Source organism: Buteo buteo, chromosome 16, assembly GCF_964188355.1.
Source record: "Buteo buteo chromosome 16, bButBut1.hap1.1, whole genome shotgun sequence".
NCBI classification, from domain to species: Eukaryota; Metazoa; Chordata; class Aves; order Accipitriformes; family Accipitridae; genus Buteo; species Buteo buteo.
In genome coordinates, this window is record NC_134186.1 from 14464169 (window position 1) to 14485006 (window position 20838).

General features: G+C 44.3%; 1 protein-coding gene across 3 annotated transcripts in view; it reads right to left on the reverse strand.

The window, feature by feature from the left end:
• OSBPL5 (oxysterol binding protein like 5) overlaps positions 1-3163 on the reverse strand; it is a 146365-nt gene extending 143202 nt beyond the window's left edge. Inside the window, exon 1 of one of the 3 annotated variants that reach the window (XM_075047935.1) lies at positions 2801-3163. In XM_075047935.1, coding sequence (XP_074904036.1) covers positions 2801-2977 — 177 coding nt within the window. In that variant the 5' untranslated portion in view covers positions 2978-3163. Of the gene's footprint in view, positions 1-2112; positions 2245-2800 lie in introns of those variants that run through there. The other 2 variants (XM_075047936.1, XM_075047937.1) reach the window with 2 other exon arrangements.
• Between the last annotated feature and the right edge of the window lie 17675 nt (positions 3164-20838).

The following is a 20838-nucleotide window of genomic DNA, read 5'->3' on the forward strand; positions in this document are numbered from 1 at the left end:
CTGAATGCAGCTTTTTCCTCAAATAAAACGGGAGATCAAATAGCACAAATCCGTGCAGTTGCAGAGGGAGGTCTGTGCTCCATGGCTCAGAAGCAGCAGGACCCTGCAGACACAGTTCAGGGCACTCTCATTTTCACCTCTTGAGCCCCTGATCCAGGCCTAAGAGACCTGCACCACTGGCAACACTGACAATCTCACAATTGCCTCCAGCAGATAACAGGTCCCTTGGACATGAAGTTAGACAAAACCAATTCAGATCAGCTTAACTAAAACTTTTATGATCTATGAACACAATATGAATTAGTCGAGTCTGAGTTTTGCTCTGAACATAGCACACTGACTTCAAACACTGCCCATTACAGATTACAGGAACGCATCTCCCTAGACATATCCCAGATTCCAAATCACAACGCCATATTGGACACGGAGCCATTTTTCCCCTACTGTAGCCAAGAAAGCACCTTGCTAAATACCTAATCCAGCAATGGAAACTGAACCACCTGTACTGTACAAGCCTCCCTCCCACCCGCCTGATGAATCAGTGTTGCAATAAAGCACATGGAAATTAAATTAAGTACCATGAAAAGATTACAGCAGTAAATCCGCCTTTGAGTTACATTCACGTAGCACCATGATTAAATCATTGCTTAGGTTCATGTTGCCCACTTCAGACCAAAACAGGCTGCAGGCAGGACTAAGGCCTGCATTTTTTCCCTTGAATCAGAGAATTGCCATCCCTATCCTGATCAATAGTGGCATAAAGTAAACCCTGGCACTGAACCAGACTCCTTTGCTCTCCCCATGCCTTTTGGCCCAGCTCAGCTATCACCCCCCTCACCAGGCTGGGGCAAGCGTACTCTCAGCGTCACCTATGATCCCACCATGAGTTGCCCTGCAGAGAACACCCATTCTCCACCTTCAGCAAGAAAACTTACCACATGCAAAGGGGAAACTGCTGCAAAGCATGACTTGAGACTTATCTCCCTCCCTCCCCACTCACACCTCTTTGGAAACTTGCTGCCAAGGAAGAAAGGTGGCAGCTGGGACACATCCAATGCAGCGGCTGCTCTCTGCTGTACAGACTTTGCTGAATACTACTATCTTCTGCATCAGTGCAAAAAGAGGGAATATTTTGACAACAAAGATACTGCTGCAGCTGGATGAAGTGAAGAGGTGACTACACAGCTTAAAGAAGTTTCCTCCTCACTTACATTAAACAATTGTTTCACACTACAGCACTTTAGGTTTGCATGGCACTTGAAAAACATGGTTTCTGATCCAGCAGACAGTTGTATGTGCTTATATATTTATTTCTCCAGGAATGCTGCCTTGCTGTACTTAGTGCAAGCTAAAAGCATTTCCAAACTCGGGTCTACCTGATTTTTAGATAGCAATGCAAATGGCCTCTAGTATGGTATCTGTACAAGTGCCTATAAGAAAGGTAATACTAACATCACTTACACATAGCCAATTAGTATCAGTGCAGACAGCCTCCTTACTATTTCCTCACCATCCTGGAAGAAGTATGTTAAAAATGGGTTCCACTGACCAGATATGCCCACACATCTAAAGAAACGATGTCACCTTGACAGCCTGCAATCCCCCATGCCATGCCAGCCACACACTGGGCCATCCAGCCCTGCTATGCACAGATGCTGGGGGGGGGGCACAACGACAGACACGACACCCCACAGCTCCCACCACCAAACCCCAAACTGCAACAGGCACACACAGAAACAGCAAAACACCCTTGCTACCCACAGCCTGGGCACAAAGCATGGGCAGAGCAGGGTTCCCTTCCCAGAGCTGCCAACGCTCAGCCTCTAACTGGAATCGCCTCGCTCATAAGACTCTGGGGTACCACGTTATGGTTAAAAATAGGCAGCCTGGCTGTCCGGGGGGCAGGAAGAAGGACTGGCTGGGGGGTGTGTGTGTGGATTTATTAGGGTAATGCGGGGGGGGGGGGGGGGGGAGATATTTGCTTTTAGAGGGTATTTTTGGGAGGATGGCTTTTGGGGTACGGCAGGCGGGGGGAAGTGGCCTTTTAGGGGTGAAGGGTTCGGAGACAGCCGACCCTCGGGCTGGAGAAGGGGGGAGCCCGGCGCGTCTTACCTGGTCGGGGCGGCCGAGCCCCCCGCGCGGCGCCGCCTTCAGCACGCCGCGCCCGGCCGCCGCCGCCGCGCCGCCCGCATCGCCGCCGCCAGGACACGCGTGGGATGGAGTGGCGCGGACACGCGTGGGCCCCGCGGAGCCTCTCCTCCCGCAGCACGGAAAGCGCGGAGCGGCGGGCCGCGGCCGGACAGCTGCTCGGGGGAGGCGGCGGCGGCAGGAAATACCAAAAGACTGATCCAACCACGCTAGGGAGGGAGGGAGGGAAGAGAGGGGGGAATAGAGGAAAAAATAGAAGGGGGAGGAAAATAAAGAGGGAGGAAAAAAAGAAAGGAAACGTGCAAAATCCGGGCGGGATCGGCGCGGAGCGGGCGCGGTGCTCGGCTCCCCGCGCCGCGCCGGGGCCCGCGGCAGCGCCCCCGGGACCGCGCCGGCCTCTCCCCGCCGGCCCCGCTGGGGCTCGGCTCGGTTTGTGATTCCTCCCCCCCCCCCCCGGAGTTTGTTTCTTTCTTCTCCTCGACACAGGGAGAGGCTGAAGCCAAGCCAGAGTAAATAAAACAAAAAACCCAGCCCCAACCCCCTAAACAAAAATCAAGCAGATACACACACACACACCCCCAAGCAAGCAACTAGCCTTCCTTGGGGTTCACTGATGCCATTGCCATGTGCAAGGTAATGGAGAAAAGTCAACCTGGGGAAGTCGCCACGCTGAAGCCCTCCAGCTGCAGGAGCACTTTGTCTCAGCATCCAGCCATATGCCTCCTCCGACGCCGTGACTCAAAGGCGCCCGTGCAATATGCAGCCCTGACAAGCAGCCGGGCACGCTCCCAGCTTTGCCTGTGCGTCCAGAGCGAAAAATCAATCCCATGGCAAGCACAGACCCCTAAGCTCCTCCAGACGAGGAGGACAGTCCAATCATCGCATCCCTGGCCACAGCCTGCCTGCCCCTTGGGGGAGGCATGACTTTACAGGCAGTACAGTATCTGGTAAAACATCACGAGCAGAAAACAACCCAGCCACACACATTTAACTGCTGCTTCCTCTTCCCTCCACCCTGCAGGTCCCACAGTTCAGTGCTGGACCAAGAACAGGAAGCCAAGAGGGACTTCATGCCTCCCTCGTTGCCATGGGAAAAGGTAATGCCGAAAGTCCACCCAGACTCAGAGTAGCAGAGCTAAAAGGCACACAAACTTTCTGAAACCAAAATCACATGAGAGCATAATGTGACCAACATGCACGTCTGACTTTCATCACCAAGTCTGAATCACCCACGTACAGCTGAGCCCTTGGTGCAAAATAGAGCATGGAGCTCAGACTCATGCTTCTGAAACCAGAAGTGTTAAACCAGATGCCTGAAGTGCGCTGCTATCCCACCCTTCACAAAAAAAGCTAGATCCTTTTTCTCTTTAGTGTGTGCAGCCCCTAAACCAAGACAAAGACCAACAGCTTTGATGTTCCCCATGCTACCCAGGAAGCCAGCTTTCAACTCTAAAGAGCAACAACTTATTAATTGAAAAGGTCTCCCAGATCCAAAAGAAAAATCCTGAATTCATTCAAAGCTGCAAGCTCAGCTTGGACCAGGACATAATTTCTCTCACTCACTGCCTCCAGCCAGCTACAGCCCATCCACGCACTACAAGGCTTCACCCTGCATCGCTTATATCCACGTACCTAACCTTAGCCAGTAGAGGTAGCTGATTTTCTTCTAATGAGCTTGGTGGCACATAGAGCAGTATGCACTATAACTAGCTAGGAGTACAGCATGGTACTGGAGAGAAAATTCACCATCTATTTTTGCTCTTTCCTAGAAGTTCTAGTACAAAACAGGACTATAAACAGATCATAAACTAGACTATGAACAGATCCCACAGCCTAAGCCATCCCTACTATTCAAGAGCCACAATGGTCCTTCTTTAACCATTAAATAAGCCCCTGAATCACTTGCATAGGCAAGTAGTTATTAAATTCACCTGTATTTGTAGTGATTTCTGCCATCATCTGCAAGGTGTGGAGACTTGTCATGATTCCAGCTGCCTTCAAGTCGGTTGGGATTTTGACTTAATCCTCAACAAAATTTTACCCTTACAGTAAGCCTGTACTGTGCAATGGGGCAGGACACTGCATGGAGATGTCAGAACAAGCATGAGCCAAGGCCTCTCGTCACCCTGGCTCAGGGCACTGCCAGGCAGAGCTGCTGTGTTGAAGGCAGAAACAACTTACCCTGGCTCATAGTGTATCTCTCTGCTGCGTCCTGACCCATCTGCTCCAGGCCACACCAGGCTTCTCTCTGTGCCCTCCACTCCCTTCACCCTTCTGCTTTTAGGGTTGACTCACTCAAATGCAGCCAGTTAGTTTGACAGCACCTTGCCTGGTTCAAATGGCTTTTTCCCTAAACCTTATAGGCTTGACATTGATCCTGCTGTCTGTGTCCAGATTGGCTTTGTCCAGCTGTGGCAACAGAAGTGGCTCCTTGGCTACTTTGGTACAGAGATCTAGGGTTTCTAGCAGCCCTACACAAGTCACAGTGGGTCTCAGAGTATACTTCCCAAGGACTTCTGTTTTAAAAGCTTTTAAAACCCTTTTAAAAGTGTTTTGGCTAAAGTTTTCCACTAAATTATTTTCTTCTCTGGCAATCATTCCATGATTACTAATATTTCATCTGTTCATTGCCACATCACCACACAGAGCTCATTTCATAAAAAAATGAGCATCCACAAACATCCTTGTCATGACAGTTACAGACCCTGATAAAGAATAATATGTTTTCCTATGTCCTCTAGGACAGCACATATGACATTAGTGATGTGGATACACAGAGCAAAAGGCTTGCCAGTTAAAATGTCAATATTTTGTAAGTAAAACTGGACCATCAGAGAAAATTTACATCAGACTGATGCTTTGCATCATGTAGCCATGGCATTTCTGATGTGGTCCAGGGAGCACTGAAATTGGATTTGCTGTGTCTTCAGACCTTGCACCAGATGATAGGTTCTCTGACTCTCAGTTAGACAAGAGCAACATCCATCACTTCCCTGTCTGTCTGTCAAAGTCAGGACCTGAGCCAGTTCTCCCCCTTATAAATCCCCTACAGAAAAGTGAGGAAACTGAACCATGCAAACACTTAATATTTTTAAAGACTATTTTCCACAGCCCTCTAGTGTCTATTCTGCTAACAGGCATTCAGAAGACAACACATTTGCTCGGGCTCTGCGGGTTACGATTACCTTGCCTGCACCGTCTGCAGGTCCTGCAGATATACCTGAGCTGCCTGTAAAACCCTAACGAGGTAGCTGTGGAGTACAAACCTCATGACCTAACCCTGCGTTTGGGGTGAGGTTTGCTGTGTGCACCAGCTTCTGTCCTAACACTACCATCTGAGCTCCCTAGCTTAAAGCTAATTCATCAGCGTCCCCCAGATATGACATATCCCTTTGACAAAAGCTGACAGATGTACCTGGCGGTTAGGGCTGAGGTCCCCTTTGTCTTCCATTCTCCTTTGCAAGAAACCAGCCTTCCTTTTAGGGGGTCTGCAGCTGTGATATTTTCTTTGGGCATTTGCCAGTATTTGCAACACTTACCTTTCTCACCACAGCAATGTAACTCTGTCCTAAGAGGGCTTGTAAACTGTTGTGAACTCTATCATAAGCAAGGGTAACAAAAACAGCAAAGCACAATAAGCTGTAATTGTAGTGCTGGGAGAGTGAAGTCAGAGTGATTCAGTTGTGTTACCCCAGTCCTTACAATCCAATAATGCAACCGAGAGAGCTTAATAGTCAGGGCACTTAAAAACAATATCTAATGGCTTTTTATGACAACCCTAGGAGATGTGCAACAACACAGTACCAGTGCTGTTTAGAAATTGTGATAAAGGCAGACAGGGGGGTGAGCTGCAGCAACAGACAGATCACTCAGTTATTTCAAGTCAGCAGTCTGCTGTTTACTCTAGGAAATTATTGCAGTACTTTCCCCTGCATCTTCCTTTTTGTATCCTTCACCTTTTGCTAACTGCTGAGCTCCTCTTCTCTCCAACAGAGATCAGACCCCACCTATGTGAAATGCAAATACATACTCATTTTGCAGTGTCCACAAGACTTGAATTTTATGCTTTCCTATATCTCACAACATATCTACAATAGTTCTACAAGCTTCTGTTTATGACTAGAAAGTTTATTAAATACCATAAAGGCCATCAGATATATTTATTGGCCTCTATTAAAATGGAAATTGAGAGGAACAATCATATTCCTATCATTGTAATTAGTACAATGTCTCTACAGCCATAACCACATTAATCAGACATCATATGAATGGTTGTTAGCATTGCAAGATACTTGCCCTTAAGCTCATGGCACATAGCAAGACAAGAAGCAGGAAGCTTTAAAAGAAATGAGTTAAAAAAGAAGTTATTAAACACAGGTCTTTATCATTAGCCATAAGCTTCAACACAGCTGTATACAATTAATGATAAGAAAAAGACCACTTTTACCCACATGCATTTTCCAGTGCAAAGTTCCTTAGCAAAAATATTTAATGCCAGAGCTGGAGTTTCATGTTAATAAATAGCAGTCTGTATGTTTAGAGCTCTGAAAAGTAAGTCCACAGCTAAACATGTTTGCTCATTTTACATTTTTAAAAACAAGAGCTGCTGCTAAACCAGGTTCCTAATTGCAAGGTTGCTAGAACAGGTCTCTGGGGAAGTTAGTTAGGAAAAAAACCACAAACATCTCCCTGGGAGCCACTGGAGATTGGAGTCCTCTTGTGGCAAAAGGCAGAGGAAAATTTTCAGCAACTGATGACTGGTGAAAGTTGGTGATCTACACAGGAGGCTGGACGGTGAGTAACAGATACAGCGAGTATCAGCTCTGCAAAGAGTATCATGTCACATTGCAGAGCATAAAAGCAGAAGCATGAAGGCTTCACAGCTAGCAGTAGGCAAGCATTAAAAGGAGCAGAATGCCACTGTGTTTTGATAGTTCAGACGGCGCTTCTGCTTACTTTAGCAGCTCCTGTCTGTTAGTGTGTGTTCCCTGCTGAGATGATGTTTCTGGTTGGGTTTTTTCCCTCTGTTAGCAGAGGTAATTTTTCATGAGTGTTTTGCTAGCGAGAACTTTTCTCCTGGCTAATATATTCACCATACAATAACACAGGCCAGCTCCTGTCCTTCTTCTTGTCAGTCTGCTGCTGAGATGGGTAGATAACACAGTTCTAAGATCTTGTTTAGAACCTGCTGCTCTGTATTTCATCTCCTTTTCTGCTGTGTTGTTTTCTACCTGCAACAGTCCCTATGGACTGCCTTGAATTCAGCTTAGGAGACATTTTGTGTGAATGATGGTTGTTGATCATGTGAGCACCATGCTCCCTGTCTGGAGCAGTACTACAGAAGATGGGGTAAGTAAACAATCTGAGGGTTTTTCTTTACCCACATGTTGTGGTCAGAAGATTTTCAAATGCCCGGGTTTGGGCTTTGGGGTACAGTAAAGAGGTTATCTGGCTAGGAATTTCACCCAGTGGGCTAAGCCTCCAAAGGGCTCATGAGCCACTCTGATGGTCCTGTAAGAAAGGGTTTGAGCTTTCAGGAAAGATACTCCAGCAATAGATGCAGCAGAGGCTTCGGAGGCCATTTTGAAGACCTGCCAGTACCAAGATAAAAGATGACAGATGTTCTCACCTGCTTCATTTTCTCTATAAGACCTGTCATATGCTTGGATGGTGCTCTGCTTTCTATAACCTTAACCACAAGGGTGCTTTTCAGGAGTCTAAACACAGTGTCATTTCAACTGCTTCTACCCAGATCTCATCCCAGAGAGGTCTTTCATGATCTCAGATATCTTATATTAAACAAGACTTCTTGAGCAGATATCACCTTCCCTACCCTGCACCCTCGCTAACATAAACTTCTGTTTCAAGGGGGCTCACCCTCAGGAGTCCTAGATTTAGGTCTGTGCTGGGAGCTAAGACTGTTCTTCCACACACCTTGGTCTTGCTACAGCTGGAGTCAAATGAGGTTTAGTTGTGACTACCCAAGGTCCTAATTTCTTATTGCTTACCTGAAGGCTGTTCACATCAAGCACCATGAGCCTATTTTGTTTTCCTCTAAGTGTCTAAGATAACAAATTAAGCTGAATGCTGCCATTATGGCTTTGGCGTGAAAAATAGATCAAAGAGTTTGGTTGCCATTGATTTGCTCCTGCAGGCCTGGCTAGTAACTAACTGCAAGTCTCCTCTCAGATGGCAGCCCAACACACTGAGCTGATCTGGTGAGCAACGTTCGTTCTGCAGCTAGAAGCAGGCTGGAAAGCAGCCGAGATATCCATGATCTGACAAATTGTCCAGTGAAATCTGGGCTAGATTTCAAAGCGCTTGAGAAGACATGACATGAAACCAATTTGCTATTCAAAAACATTCCAATAGCCCTTGTTCTTGGTCATATTTCAAGCTAATTGCAAAGCAAGCTAGCTGTTATGAAGCCTTGAAGGATAAAACTACAACATACATGTATATGCAAATATATGCATACATGCATACAAATATATATGTAAATGAACTTTTTCATAGCTGGATAAAATTGGAACATGCACCTCAGTATGGGTAGCTGACATGTTTCTGAATGATCACAGGTTTCCTCAACAGCTAATGGGAAATGTCCGTATGAAGTCAAACTTTATAAACAGCCAGGTTTTTTTAGTTTATTTTTCTTCCTGCCCCAGATAAACTTTGGAACAAATGCCAAGTTTAATCAGTCTGGACTGAGTGCTGTTGTCATACAGGAAACATTACAGTGAGAGAAACATAAACACATATCTCTCTAGAAAGGGTTTGATTATCAAACTCATAGATACAGACACAGAAATGTTCGTATAGGCCGGTACCAATCTCTCTACACATCTATTTATTTATTGACTGATTGATACTCTGTCCATAGACAGATCTGGATCTAGGCAGACAGAAAGTCACAACTTAGTTCTGCTTTCTTCATGACTTCATTCTCTCCAGAGAGCGGCATTTTGACTTACAGATGACTGAATCTAGCTCCTGACACCCAATGTATGCTATTGATCTGGATGTCAGGCCAGAGAGTCACAAATCTGATCTATTAGTAGCTTAGTAATAACACTATATCATATTCCCAAGCTTGCAGCTGCTTCCAAACATTACAGGATGTTTTTGTTCTCACACTTGACCCCTTTTATTTTGCCTGACTCTTGACTCACTCTTGCAGCCAGCTCATCTCTGATAAATTATGGAACCCCTCACAGCTTCTTTCTTGCTGTGCTCTCTGAAATCCATCTTCTGTCTCTATCCGTGATCAAGCAAAAAAGTCTCCTTGACTGTTGCAATTCATTTTAAGGATTCTTTGTTATTGTTGATTCCTCCCATGAACGGGACACCTGCACGTGCCACAGGAGTTTGAAAGAGATCAGGAAGAGAAAGTACAATAACACTTTCTGCTACTGTTGAAGGGCAACTGGCTTACTAGTTTGTCTGCTCAGAGGGATGCCAGTATTTTGTCCTTTCGCTTCAAGCAGGGAGACCTGTCCAGTGTTCCTGTCACAAATTACAACTGTAATTGTGAAGTAGAAGTAAAGCACAAAAGAGGGAAGCCTGGAAGAAAAAAATCTGTTTCCCCAGAACAGACTTAACACTATCAAAGATGATACTCTGACTTACAGCCCAAAAGGGCAACACACAAATGTTTGTTCCAGAGCAAAAGGTCCATCTCTTTTATGGCATAGAGGACCTGATCTGATCCCAGTCACTGATTAGATCTGTGCTATTGAAGTCCAAACACAAAGGTAGTCTCACAGAGGATGGCTGGATTTAGCTACTATTTGAATTTTGAAATAGTGGAATAATAGCTTGGGAAGTATGATGGTGACCACAGAAAACTGTAGATATTTGCTCCATCATTTTGCAAATAAAATTATTAATGTCCCAGCTGTTTTCAGCCCCGATGAACTTTATTGTTCCACTGCCATATATTATGTCTCCTGATCCTCTCATACAGTAAAATCAGGCTTGCTGTGGTGTGTGGCTTTCTCATGCTGTTGCTACGCTAGCAAGCAGGAGCAGATCTGGAGGGTGAAGAAATTGATAGTGAGGATGCAACATCCACACTATTTGCATTTCAGAGAGCTGGCTTTGGACTAGCTTTAGTCTGCTCCCATCAAGTCAGAATCTGTCAGCAGCTACAGTGAATTAGGTATGCTCCTAAAGTACATCTTCCCATGCTGTTTCACTGGAAGGGGGTCCAGGTGCATGTACTCTGAGACTGCTCTGGCTATGAATCAAAGAGCAGTAAATAAAGACGATCTGGAGATTTACCTCAAAACCACATTGCTGATCTGTCTGAAAAAAAGAGAGTGACACATCTGAGATACAAGCAGGCTGCTGACTGAAGAAAGAGATACGGGTGGAAAAAAATACTGCTGAATGCAAAGAGACAGATTTTAGGATAACATGTTACCTTATCTGCTGACTGTTAATAGCTCCTTGGGTTTGTACAAGCCCTGGAGAACATTGCTTAGCCCTTCTATCATAGGCTCCCTCTATTACTACCTGGCAGTGAGGGTTGGGTTACTCATCTACACTTCACACCTAGGGGCTGTGCAGCTAGCGGGGCAGCTAGCCCACATGAGGCACTGCTGGAAGCAGAACCCACAGCTGGAGCACTGCAGCCCCATATTCCACCCAGACCTCCACTGGGTGCAAGCCAAAGGCTGCTTTCTTCAGTCCATCACTATCCTATGGTGTTTTTATGCTCTGTTTTGAAGATGAACCATGTTAAATGTAGGAGCCAGCCACTTTGAACTCTCACAGTAAAGATACAGGCATTAAAAGTAAGACCAACCTCTAAGAACAGATGTCTTTCTAAGTCAGTCAGTGAAAAACATACCATAGTTTTGAACAACGAATGCTATCTGTGGTTACATAGACCTAGAAATATATGAATGTGTTAGGTTAAAGTGTTATTATTCATATTTATATTCGTATGACTAGAGGAGTAATGTTCATCAGGCATATTTGAACGAAACAAGAGTTCAAGACCATCAATGATCTCTTACTACCCAGAACAAGAGATCCTCTGGGACTACATGACATGCATTTAATCCTTGTCGTGCTTCCCATCAGGTCCTTGGGTACAAAGGAGAGAGTAGAATAAAGAGGAGAATAAAATATTCTCTTTAGCTGATCTCGGGGGAGTCAAATAATTGCATTTGAGCATGGAGACCTAACTTTGTAGTACTTTGCAAAAGTACCTTAAGTAACCCTTGGCAAAAGAGTTTTTTTAAAAAGCAGAGCAGAATCCAGATGAAGCTTCCTGGGTGTGGGGTCATATTAAAACCTTAAAATTCAGCTTATTTTCATGAGTGCTGTGCCAAACATCTTAGCCCGCTTGTGGTTCTGCAGCAGAACTCTATGCTCCCCACAACTCTGTCAAAATTTCCAGTGAAACCAGATGAAATTCAGCAGTTCTGGACTCAGTCAGGAAGCTCATAGGAGGCCAGTATAAGCAGCAGCATGGATACAAGGCTCTGCTGGTTAAAGCCAGAGTGAAGTCCAGCATATAGATTGGTTTTGAAAAATTCCACTTGCCAGTGGTGGGAAATTCTTTTTACCAGGCAGCAAAAACATAATGGACTAGATCTAGAATGGAGCAATGCCATTTAATGTGAGCTGCGGGTTTGGAGATCATTATGTATTCTTTTTCTTTACCTGAGAAGATTGCTCTGAGGTTGGGTCACTGGATTATGTTGAATGGGTTGATAAATTTTAGGGATATTTGAGGAGAACTTTTTTCTCTTCTTCTCTCAAATATGTGTCTTAGAAACCTGCTTATACATGTACACACAGTTTCTCCCTGAACAGATGTTACTTTTCACAAAATTAATCTGTGATGAATACTAAATAGTTTCAAAAAGCCTACTCTGTGAGCTGGTACAAAGCATAGAGCCCAAAGGAAAGAAAGGAGAGTCTGGTGAGGAAAAAATTGTCCTCTTCAGACCAGGTCCCAGTTCTGGCCTCTGCTACTGAATGTCTCTGCAACCTTTTACCCGCTCACAGCTCCCCATCTGCAGGGTGGAGCCTTTCCCACAGACTTTGTTTACTTACATTTTAAACTCTTGACGTAAATGGATGTCTTACCTACCATGTCTAGAACTGCAATTACTCCTATTCTGATATAAATAACATTTTATTTCAGTTCAGTAGTGCACTTTATCACTTGTAGAGAGAAACAGTCACTGACTTGTTCTTCTCTATTGCTTTCCTGTGGATTCATTAGATTTTCCCTTAAAAAACGCAAAAAATACCAATGAGTTTTTAGAATGGAAGATATTATTTTCCAAAACTAAAAGGACCTGCAAAGAAGAAAAGTTACCTTTAGAGAAGAGACAAATCAGTCACAGACGGTGTCTCTATTTCTGTCTTCAGGCTGTTGCCTGCCTAGAAAAAAAACCTAATAAAGGTCTTTCTATGCCTTTTTTATAAGAAAGCCAGTAAGATGTACCCTAACCCTAAAAGCATAAGGCCACAAACTGGCAATAACTTCTCTTCCCCTCTCCTGTCTTTTTTCTAACAGAAAGAAAAGCTTGCTTGGTATGGGAGCAGTGTGCTTGGTAGAGGGAGACTGCGGGTGGAAAGGTAGGAGAACACTATCTGGGGAGGGAGCAGCATCTCAATTCTTACTCAAAGCACAGGTAAATGGCATCTGCTCCAGAAAACACATAGGATTTGATGTCTGGCAGTTGCTTGGCAGACTCTCAGCTCACTCATGAAAGAAAATTCTGTTCTGTTAAAATGTGAAGGGACCTTTCTAAACACAAAATGAATATAAATAGATACCTACGAGCTTGTCTATGCAGATTTTTTTCCCTGGTTATACTGGTCTAATTAAATGGCTCGTGTTAGAACAGGGTGGACATTCTGATTTTAGGTGAAGAATGGATTTTGTCAGGATAGCTTAAAGAATTAATGCAGCAATATAAAGTAAAAAGGGCAGGCCTTGATTTTATACTCAAAGTGTCCTCCTGGGAACTACTGCTGGTTTAATTACAGAGGTTGAAAGTCTCTCCCTTTCCCTTTCTATTATAACTACCCCACGTCAATAAGCCAAGTTTGAAAAGAGACTGAACTGATGGCTCTGCTGCATGATATTCACCTTCACTTGAAGGGATGCCAACTCAGCTGACAAGTGTTGTAACTGTAATGCCAGTAAACATTAACTATTTCACTTCTCAACAAAGCACACAAGGAAATCAAAGGTCCAAAGGACGTGGGCTTGTGGAAATGCTTCCCAGAATACAGAGCTTGGCTGCTGGTATCCATGAAACCAATATATTTAAGTCTACCTACAGTGAAACTGCAAGGAAGTTGGGGGGAGGGCACCAAATGAAGTAATTTTTCTGGAAGAGGTTAGAAGTAGGCTCAGCTTTCAAATGCTAGAAATAATACTCTTGTTAATATGGTTCTCTTGTTCCAAGAGAGACACCCCTCTTAGGCTCTGGAAACAGGGCACTTCCAACACGCACATGCGCACCCCCCCAAGGTGTAACTGACCTGATGGGTGGGCAAGGGCTGTTAGGGTGTTTTTCATGAGCTGCAATGGCTCTCTTCAGGGACTTCTAGAGCTTAAGATGCTAAGAACAGTTTATCTTGAAGTATGACAAGGGGGAAGAGTGATAAAGGAAACAGGGGCAGGTAGTCTGCTGATTTCATTGCACTGCACAGAAATAACACCTTGACAAACTCAGTTAACTGTGGATGAAAAAAAGGTTTTAAAATGACAGAAGTAGATAGTATTGATTGCTCTGGATGAATTATATTATGTGGCTTTAGAGGAATTCTCTGAGAAGGCTTCTCTGAAAGTTTCAGAGAATAATTACTGCCAGTTTTCTAAGCATCTCATGATGTAAGAAGCAAAGCTGGAAATCACCTCTACAAAAGGGCATACATACAAAACACATACCACCAACTAGGTTTTAATATAGCTGTCTTCCACCTCCAGTTTTCCAGAGCCACCACAACACCCAACAGGTTTTCCAGTGCAAAGAAGGTACCTGGTATGCATAAATCCTCAGAAAACAGAGCAAATTTAGCCCATTGTGCTGTAAATATTCCCCATGCAACTGCCAGAGAAGTACACACAGTCAGTCACAAGCCCAAGAAAGCACCCAAAGTGAGGGTCTTAACTCTGCAAAAAATTGCTTACAGGAGTAAAACTCATGGCCCTTCACAAACCTCCTTGAAGAAACAGGACGGCTCTCTGCAGTAGCTGTTTGACTGACACCACATAAACAGTGATTTACTGACTGTACATTCCTTCCAACAGTGCTGCTTTTTGAGAGTCATATTTCTAGCTAGGAAGGCAAATCTTTACCAGACAAAAGGAGGAAGTGTGGTGGAAGGGCAAACTAGAGATGGATGAAGTTCACTAAAAAAGATTTAAATATACAATAGCAACTGGATTTGGAGAGAAAATTAAGCAGTCTCATGGTACATCATGCCTATTGCTCCCATGCAGGCAGGGCTGGTGATTGTTCTTAAAATGACTTAAAAATTAATTTGAGTTCAGCTACCATGAGGCATGCCAGACCAGTAAGAAGAATCAACACAGTTCCTCACCAAATCTAGCCAAGATCTGTGAAAATCTAGAAACTCTGGATGGAAAAGACCTATTAAGTCAGCCCATTGTGTCTTGGCCCAAGACCGTTCCTAGTCTTCGCTGTATTTTCTTTACCTCCCCCAGGAGAGCCTGGCCACAGCTACCCATTTGCAGCATGAGGTTGCAACCACTCAGGGCTGGAGATAGCAACTGGGGCACCGAAAACCTGGAAAGAGAAGCTTTATTTTTCTCCACACTCTGATAACAACAACCAAACTGAACTAAACAGACACACTGTTTTCGGGCTTGTTGTTTTTAACATTTCTTCTAAAATAGACAGGACAAGGTTTTATTGTGTCTTTAAAACAAACTGAAAGAAGGAGAATTTCTGTCAGATAATATGACTGGCTTTTCATGCAAGCTGCACTGGCAACCCCAGCTATAGCACAACGAAGCTTTCTATCTGGTCAGATCCCAAAAGACATTTTCTCTGAGAGCTTTCAGAATCAAATGTGCATTTAACTCTTCATTTCACACTCCATTTCTAGTGATTAATGCTTGTGTTCTAGATGGATGAAAGCTGAAACAGATGTTATCCACTCACAATGCCATTCTGATAATCCTGAGCTAAAGGCTGAAATCCGTAGCAGATTAGTGGCTGAAATAAAAAAATGGATGAATAAAGTGGGGAATACGAGTGAACAAACCCTTATAGCTTTTATTTCTGTGGATAACAATGCACAGAGGCTATGTAATCTCTGTGCTAATCTGCCAGAGTAAAGATTAAATGGCAAAATTCCAGCACTGAGACCTGCAACTCTCCTCTCCTGGACTGCCTCACTGTGACCACATATCTTTTTAGCAGAATGTCACTGTGTAGACTCTACTACGTTGTTAAAAATGGGGTTTCCCAGCTTATTTTCTCTTTATTAAAACAAGAACAGTTTTTCTTATACATTCCTATGAGTTTACGCTATTTCTGCCATTAAATGTATCTGCAGCTGTGCTGAGGTGGTTTAGGAAAAGTATTTCAATCTTCTCTTACATGAAATTTTGAGTGGCTTTTATCAAGTAAGATGACACACTTTTTAGAGAATTTGGGCCTATTTTTTGTACTCCTTCCTTCAGACCTTGGAAATCCTTTGGAGCAATGAACCTAGCATAGCTCTGTCAGTCAGGGAAAAACTTAAAGACTCTCCCTCCTTTGTTCTTTATTTCAGAGAGCTAACAACATGTCAAAAAGCTGTGGTGTATTAAATTATAGGCAAGATAAACTGCCTTGGCTGAGGCCATGCTTTTGGAAATTGAGAGAAAAGGACAAGATCTGCAGCATCAGTACCCTGAAGAACAGAGAACTGGCTAGGTATGTACCAGCTATATAGCTCAACATATCAACTAAATCTCTTTTTTTTTTAAGACCCTCCAATTACTCTCTTTTAAGCACAGGAATGGCAACATGGGTGCAATACTCTAGCCCATTATCCTGCCTCAGACAGTAGCAGATGTTTCTGGGGAAGGAAATAACAAAATGCAGTAGGCTGGTGTAGGATAACCTTACCCCCACATCATATCACAGCCTGGTCTTCAGTAGTTAAGAAACTGGCCTGAAGCAGAGTATTTAATATCCTTTTGAGAGGGTTTTCTACTCTAGCTACATTAATGATTAATTTCTTTCCAATACCCATCATGGAGGCAGGTACCCTAAATGTCTCTGGTTTATGTATCAAATCAAGATTCATGAGACACTTAAAATTGGAGAAAAGACTATTAAAACAGTAATTCAAACTACCTTTTCCAAATAGGCCTAAAGACAGACTTTGGAAAAAAAGCACGATGGTTGCGCTTTATAATGTAATGTTGACACAACAGGTATGAAGTGAAGAGCAAGAAGGTAAACTGTCCTAGTTTCAGCCGGGATGGAGTTAACTGTCTTCCTAGTAGCTGGTACAGTGCTATGTTTTGAGTTCAGTATGTGAAGAATGTTGATAACACTGATGTTTTCAGTTGTTGCTCAGTAGTGTTTAGACTATGGTCGGGGATTTTTCAGCTTCTCATGCCCAGCCAGGGCACCTGACCCAAACTGGCCAACGGTGTATTCCATACCATGTGACATCCCATCTAGTTTAGGAACTGGGAAGGGGGGGGGCAGGGATTTGGCCGCTCGGGGACTGGCTGGGTGTCGGTCGGCGGGTGGTGAGCAATTGCCCTGTGCATCATTTGTACATTTCAATCCTTTTATTACTTACTGTTGTCATTTTATTAGTGTTATCATTATCATTATTAGTTTCTTCTTTTCTGTTCTATTAAACCGTTCTTATCTCAACCCAGGAGTTTTACTTCTTTTCCTGATTTTCTCCCCCATCCCACTGGATGGGGGGGGAGTGAGTGAGCGGCTGCATGGTGCTTAGTTGCTGGCTGGGGTTAAACCACGACATAAACATATTCCTTTAAAGGTATGTTATAAAAAAGCACTTCCAAACTCATGAACCTCTTCCCGCCACCTCCCAAGAATCATTTAGTTTTGTCACAGACAATAAGATGACTTAGCTGAGGAATAACACAGCATTGCAAATTTCAGGGTATTCATTCTCTAATGCAAAAATCCCCAGCTTTTCAGTCCTCAGGTAGCTGCAGGGATCTCTGGCTTCAAATTGCTTTTAACCTTCTCCAGGCTCCACTTCATGAGGCTGCAGTTAAGACCCTAGTTAAGACTACTACTAAACCTGCACTTTTCCTGGCTCTTCAGTGACACCTTCTGGGACAAAAATAGACCAAGCCAGTCTTAGGTTTTCTGCAGCTGTTTTTACCTACGTGTAGGAGTCAAGTGAGATATTTGGAAGCTAGCTGCCAAGAAATGGTGAGCACACAAGAAATGCTACCCAAGCACACTGCAGCTGCCGGTACGCAGTACCCTGAAAAGTGCGATCTTTCTGGAGACTGGGCAGGAGATGAGTCCCAGATGGCCACAAATCTGTAAGCTTTCACTTCTCCCAACACGTATTTTGATTTCCTGAAATTGCTAGCTGGCGGGAGGGGGGAAGTCACACTTAAACAGCTAGATCCTCCCTGTAAGAGCAGTAAAGATGAAGGTGGAAATTTATATTAAAATGTTTTATTATTAGTGACAGTGATCTCATCTTTGCTTGAGGGCAAGTTGTAGATGCAGCTGTGGTGTGACTCCAGGGCACAATACTTGCATTTCACTGTGGCAGAAGCCCTTTAAGGGGCTGGACTGCAAGTCCTGCTCCCATGCAACCCCAGTCGCAGAGCACAGGGGCACACAGCGAGGTTCCCCCAACTGCAGGGGGAAAGACACCCCTATTCACTCTCAGGGGAGCGTGCTGGGAAGACAAGCAGACTGTGCTAGGCAGGGCATTAACTCACTGAAGAGGCTGGGGCTTAACTGAGAAAGAGAGCACATTTAGCAAAGAGGTCTGATCTTGAGCACTCATGCATGTACAACCCCAGACGTTGGGGACACTGTGCAAATTTACAGCCACTCAGAACAGTAGAAACATCTGATTTTCCTATATGCATACTCCATCTCAAATAAATTTACCTTTGATCACATTGTGCTCCACCAACGATCTATCTGGTACTTCTTGGCATTTTCAGTCTGCCTGTCCCTGGCCTGTTTACTAATTTATTAATCTATAACTTTTTAATGTCAAAACAGACACCTTAGGCAACAGTTCTTCATGTCTTGTGCAGCTACTGTTTTGCAAAGAGAAGACACAGTGGGTGAAAAAAATTATTTAAAGTCTGTGATGCTCTTCAAGTTTGACACACAGCATGCTTTTGTCTGACCTGAACAAAAGGTGAGCCGGGAGACAGGCATCCTCTCCACCCAGGGCAGCCAGCAGTACTGCAACACTAACACAGACACTGAGCTCCATGCCCAAAGGCAGAAGGTCAGCACTAGCAATTACATTAGTGTGACCTGCTCTAGCATGCCAACAAGTTAAGCCACTCTGCGTAACTCTTCCTGTATGCTGGCCCAATGCTGACTGCTTTCATCAGTGCACATTTTCCTGAAGCAGCAGGATTTCCTTTTAGATACACAAAGAACGCGTATCTAGCACAACACATCAGAGCCTGGAGAATTCACTTGTAAATGGGGAGTGCTGCACAGACTAGAGCCACAAACAAGGTTGGCCCTATGCAACAAAACCAATGTGATTTGTAATCAAAGCAGAAAGCTGTCACTCACATCTCCTCTGGACTGGTACATTAATGATCCATGTCCTTCTGTTGGAGGGATGCTAATGTAACCCATGAATCATGCATAGCTTAAAAAGAAAAGAGGACTGAAGAATAGCTACACTATTGGTTCCCTTCATTTCTTCTTTGCAGTGGCCAAAGTCTGAGCTCTTTGCCCAGGTGTTAAGAGCTGCTAAGTACACTGCCACAAAGTTGAAAATAAAGGAGAGAACTTCCTGCATGTCTGTGCTCACCCTACGGCTCCAGAGCAGAAGAGTACTGATCTCCACATGCTTCTTTCCCGGCCACCTGAAGATCTGAGTGTCTAGTCACAAGGGGTAGGGGTTGTACGTGTGTGTTCACCACTGCGTAAGTAAATTGTTTCAATCAGCAGCATCAATTAGTGCTTGGGTCCTAAGTTGATGAGTTCTTGCTGGATAGATGGGGCCAGGTCTGGGAGTTGTCCCCTTGTAGCTCTTGGTTTGGACACTGAAGAAAAACATTGCCCCTCAAAACTTCCCTGCTTCCCTTTCAAACTAGAGTATTATCTCCCTCCTATAAATCCCCAAATACATATTCTGGGCACAAACCTGATTTTTCTTCTTAGGCAAGATTATATATTGGAAGCCACAGAGAGCTTTTCCTGAGTATTGGATTCGTTCAGTATATCAGAGCTTATCTGCACATCTGAACACAGTTTACGGTCACCCATTTTTTTCAGGGTTAAAAGACAAATACCACATAAATTGTAAACCTCTGTGATAACAAGAATGCTCAGCAAGAATATTTTCTGGCTTTTCTATTTTAAAGAGACAGGACCTTCTTATTATTCTTCACTCATGATATTGAGGCAGCCTGAACCAAACTGAGGCCCCAACATGCTGGGTTGTTTCTATACAGACGCAGAACAAAAGCAGCTCATGAGAGCAGGTTTCCAAGGCAAACATCAAGATTCACGTTTGACCTCTTTAAGAATTGCTCTCAGCTGTCCTCAGGGACTCTGCACATTTTCTTTTTAGAGCTCTCTCACTAGCAACCTTTGCCATAGGCTGCATCCTGCATCATCCCCCTGGAAGCACTGGTTCACCATGAGCTGCACAGCTATGGGTTAGTGCTCCAGAGAAAGTGCTGGGGAGCACTTTCCCAGCCCACCATGCTCCAACCTCAGAGCCTCATCATGCACTTCGGTATCTCCACCCTCAAAACCAGGTTATGCTTTCTTTTTGCAACGACTTAGAAGGGATCCCCTTTCTGCTGTCAGGTATGTTGGTGCAGGAAGTAAGCATGCTTCTGTCACCAAGTGTAAATGTACTAAAGGGGTTGCAGCCTCTCTCCTGTGCACTGGGGGCGTAACGTGCCTCTCTGCCCTGCTTGCAGGGATGCATTTGTCTTGGGAAGACAAAAAGTGTGACCAAACAAAGCAGACTGAGCTGCCTATGCTCACTCTGGACCTAGTGAAGTGTGTGCCACTGGTGCACATCATTTGGCTATCAACGCATATTCTGGTGAGCTCATATTTCAGGCACTCTTTGCACAGATATTAACGAGTAGCTCAACGGCATGGCAGCAAAGCACCAAGGCTTGGGGTAGAATTACAACCACACTCAACGTGACATATCAAGCAGTGTGCCAGAAGGCCTGTTATAGATTTATACCTTTTGAGTTAATATTTGCTATTGACTATCACTGCTCAACGGGAAAGGCTGTGTGGTTTTAATACACTTCAAGGTAAGGGGTGGATGAATTGCCCTGATTGCAGCAGTCCAGTGACTTCTGGGCAAAGGTTTTCTCAGTTTTCTCCACAATTGTAGATTGTGAGGGATTATAGGTTGACCTGGCGTGGGGAAAGACTGCCCATATCTTACAAGAAGGCATTATTTACTAGCCTGGAGTAGCCACAAAGTCAGATGAATCCTCAGCAAAGCACC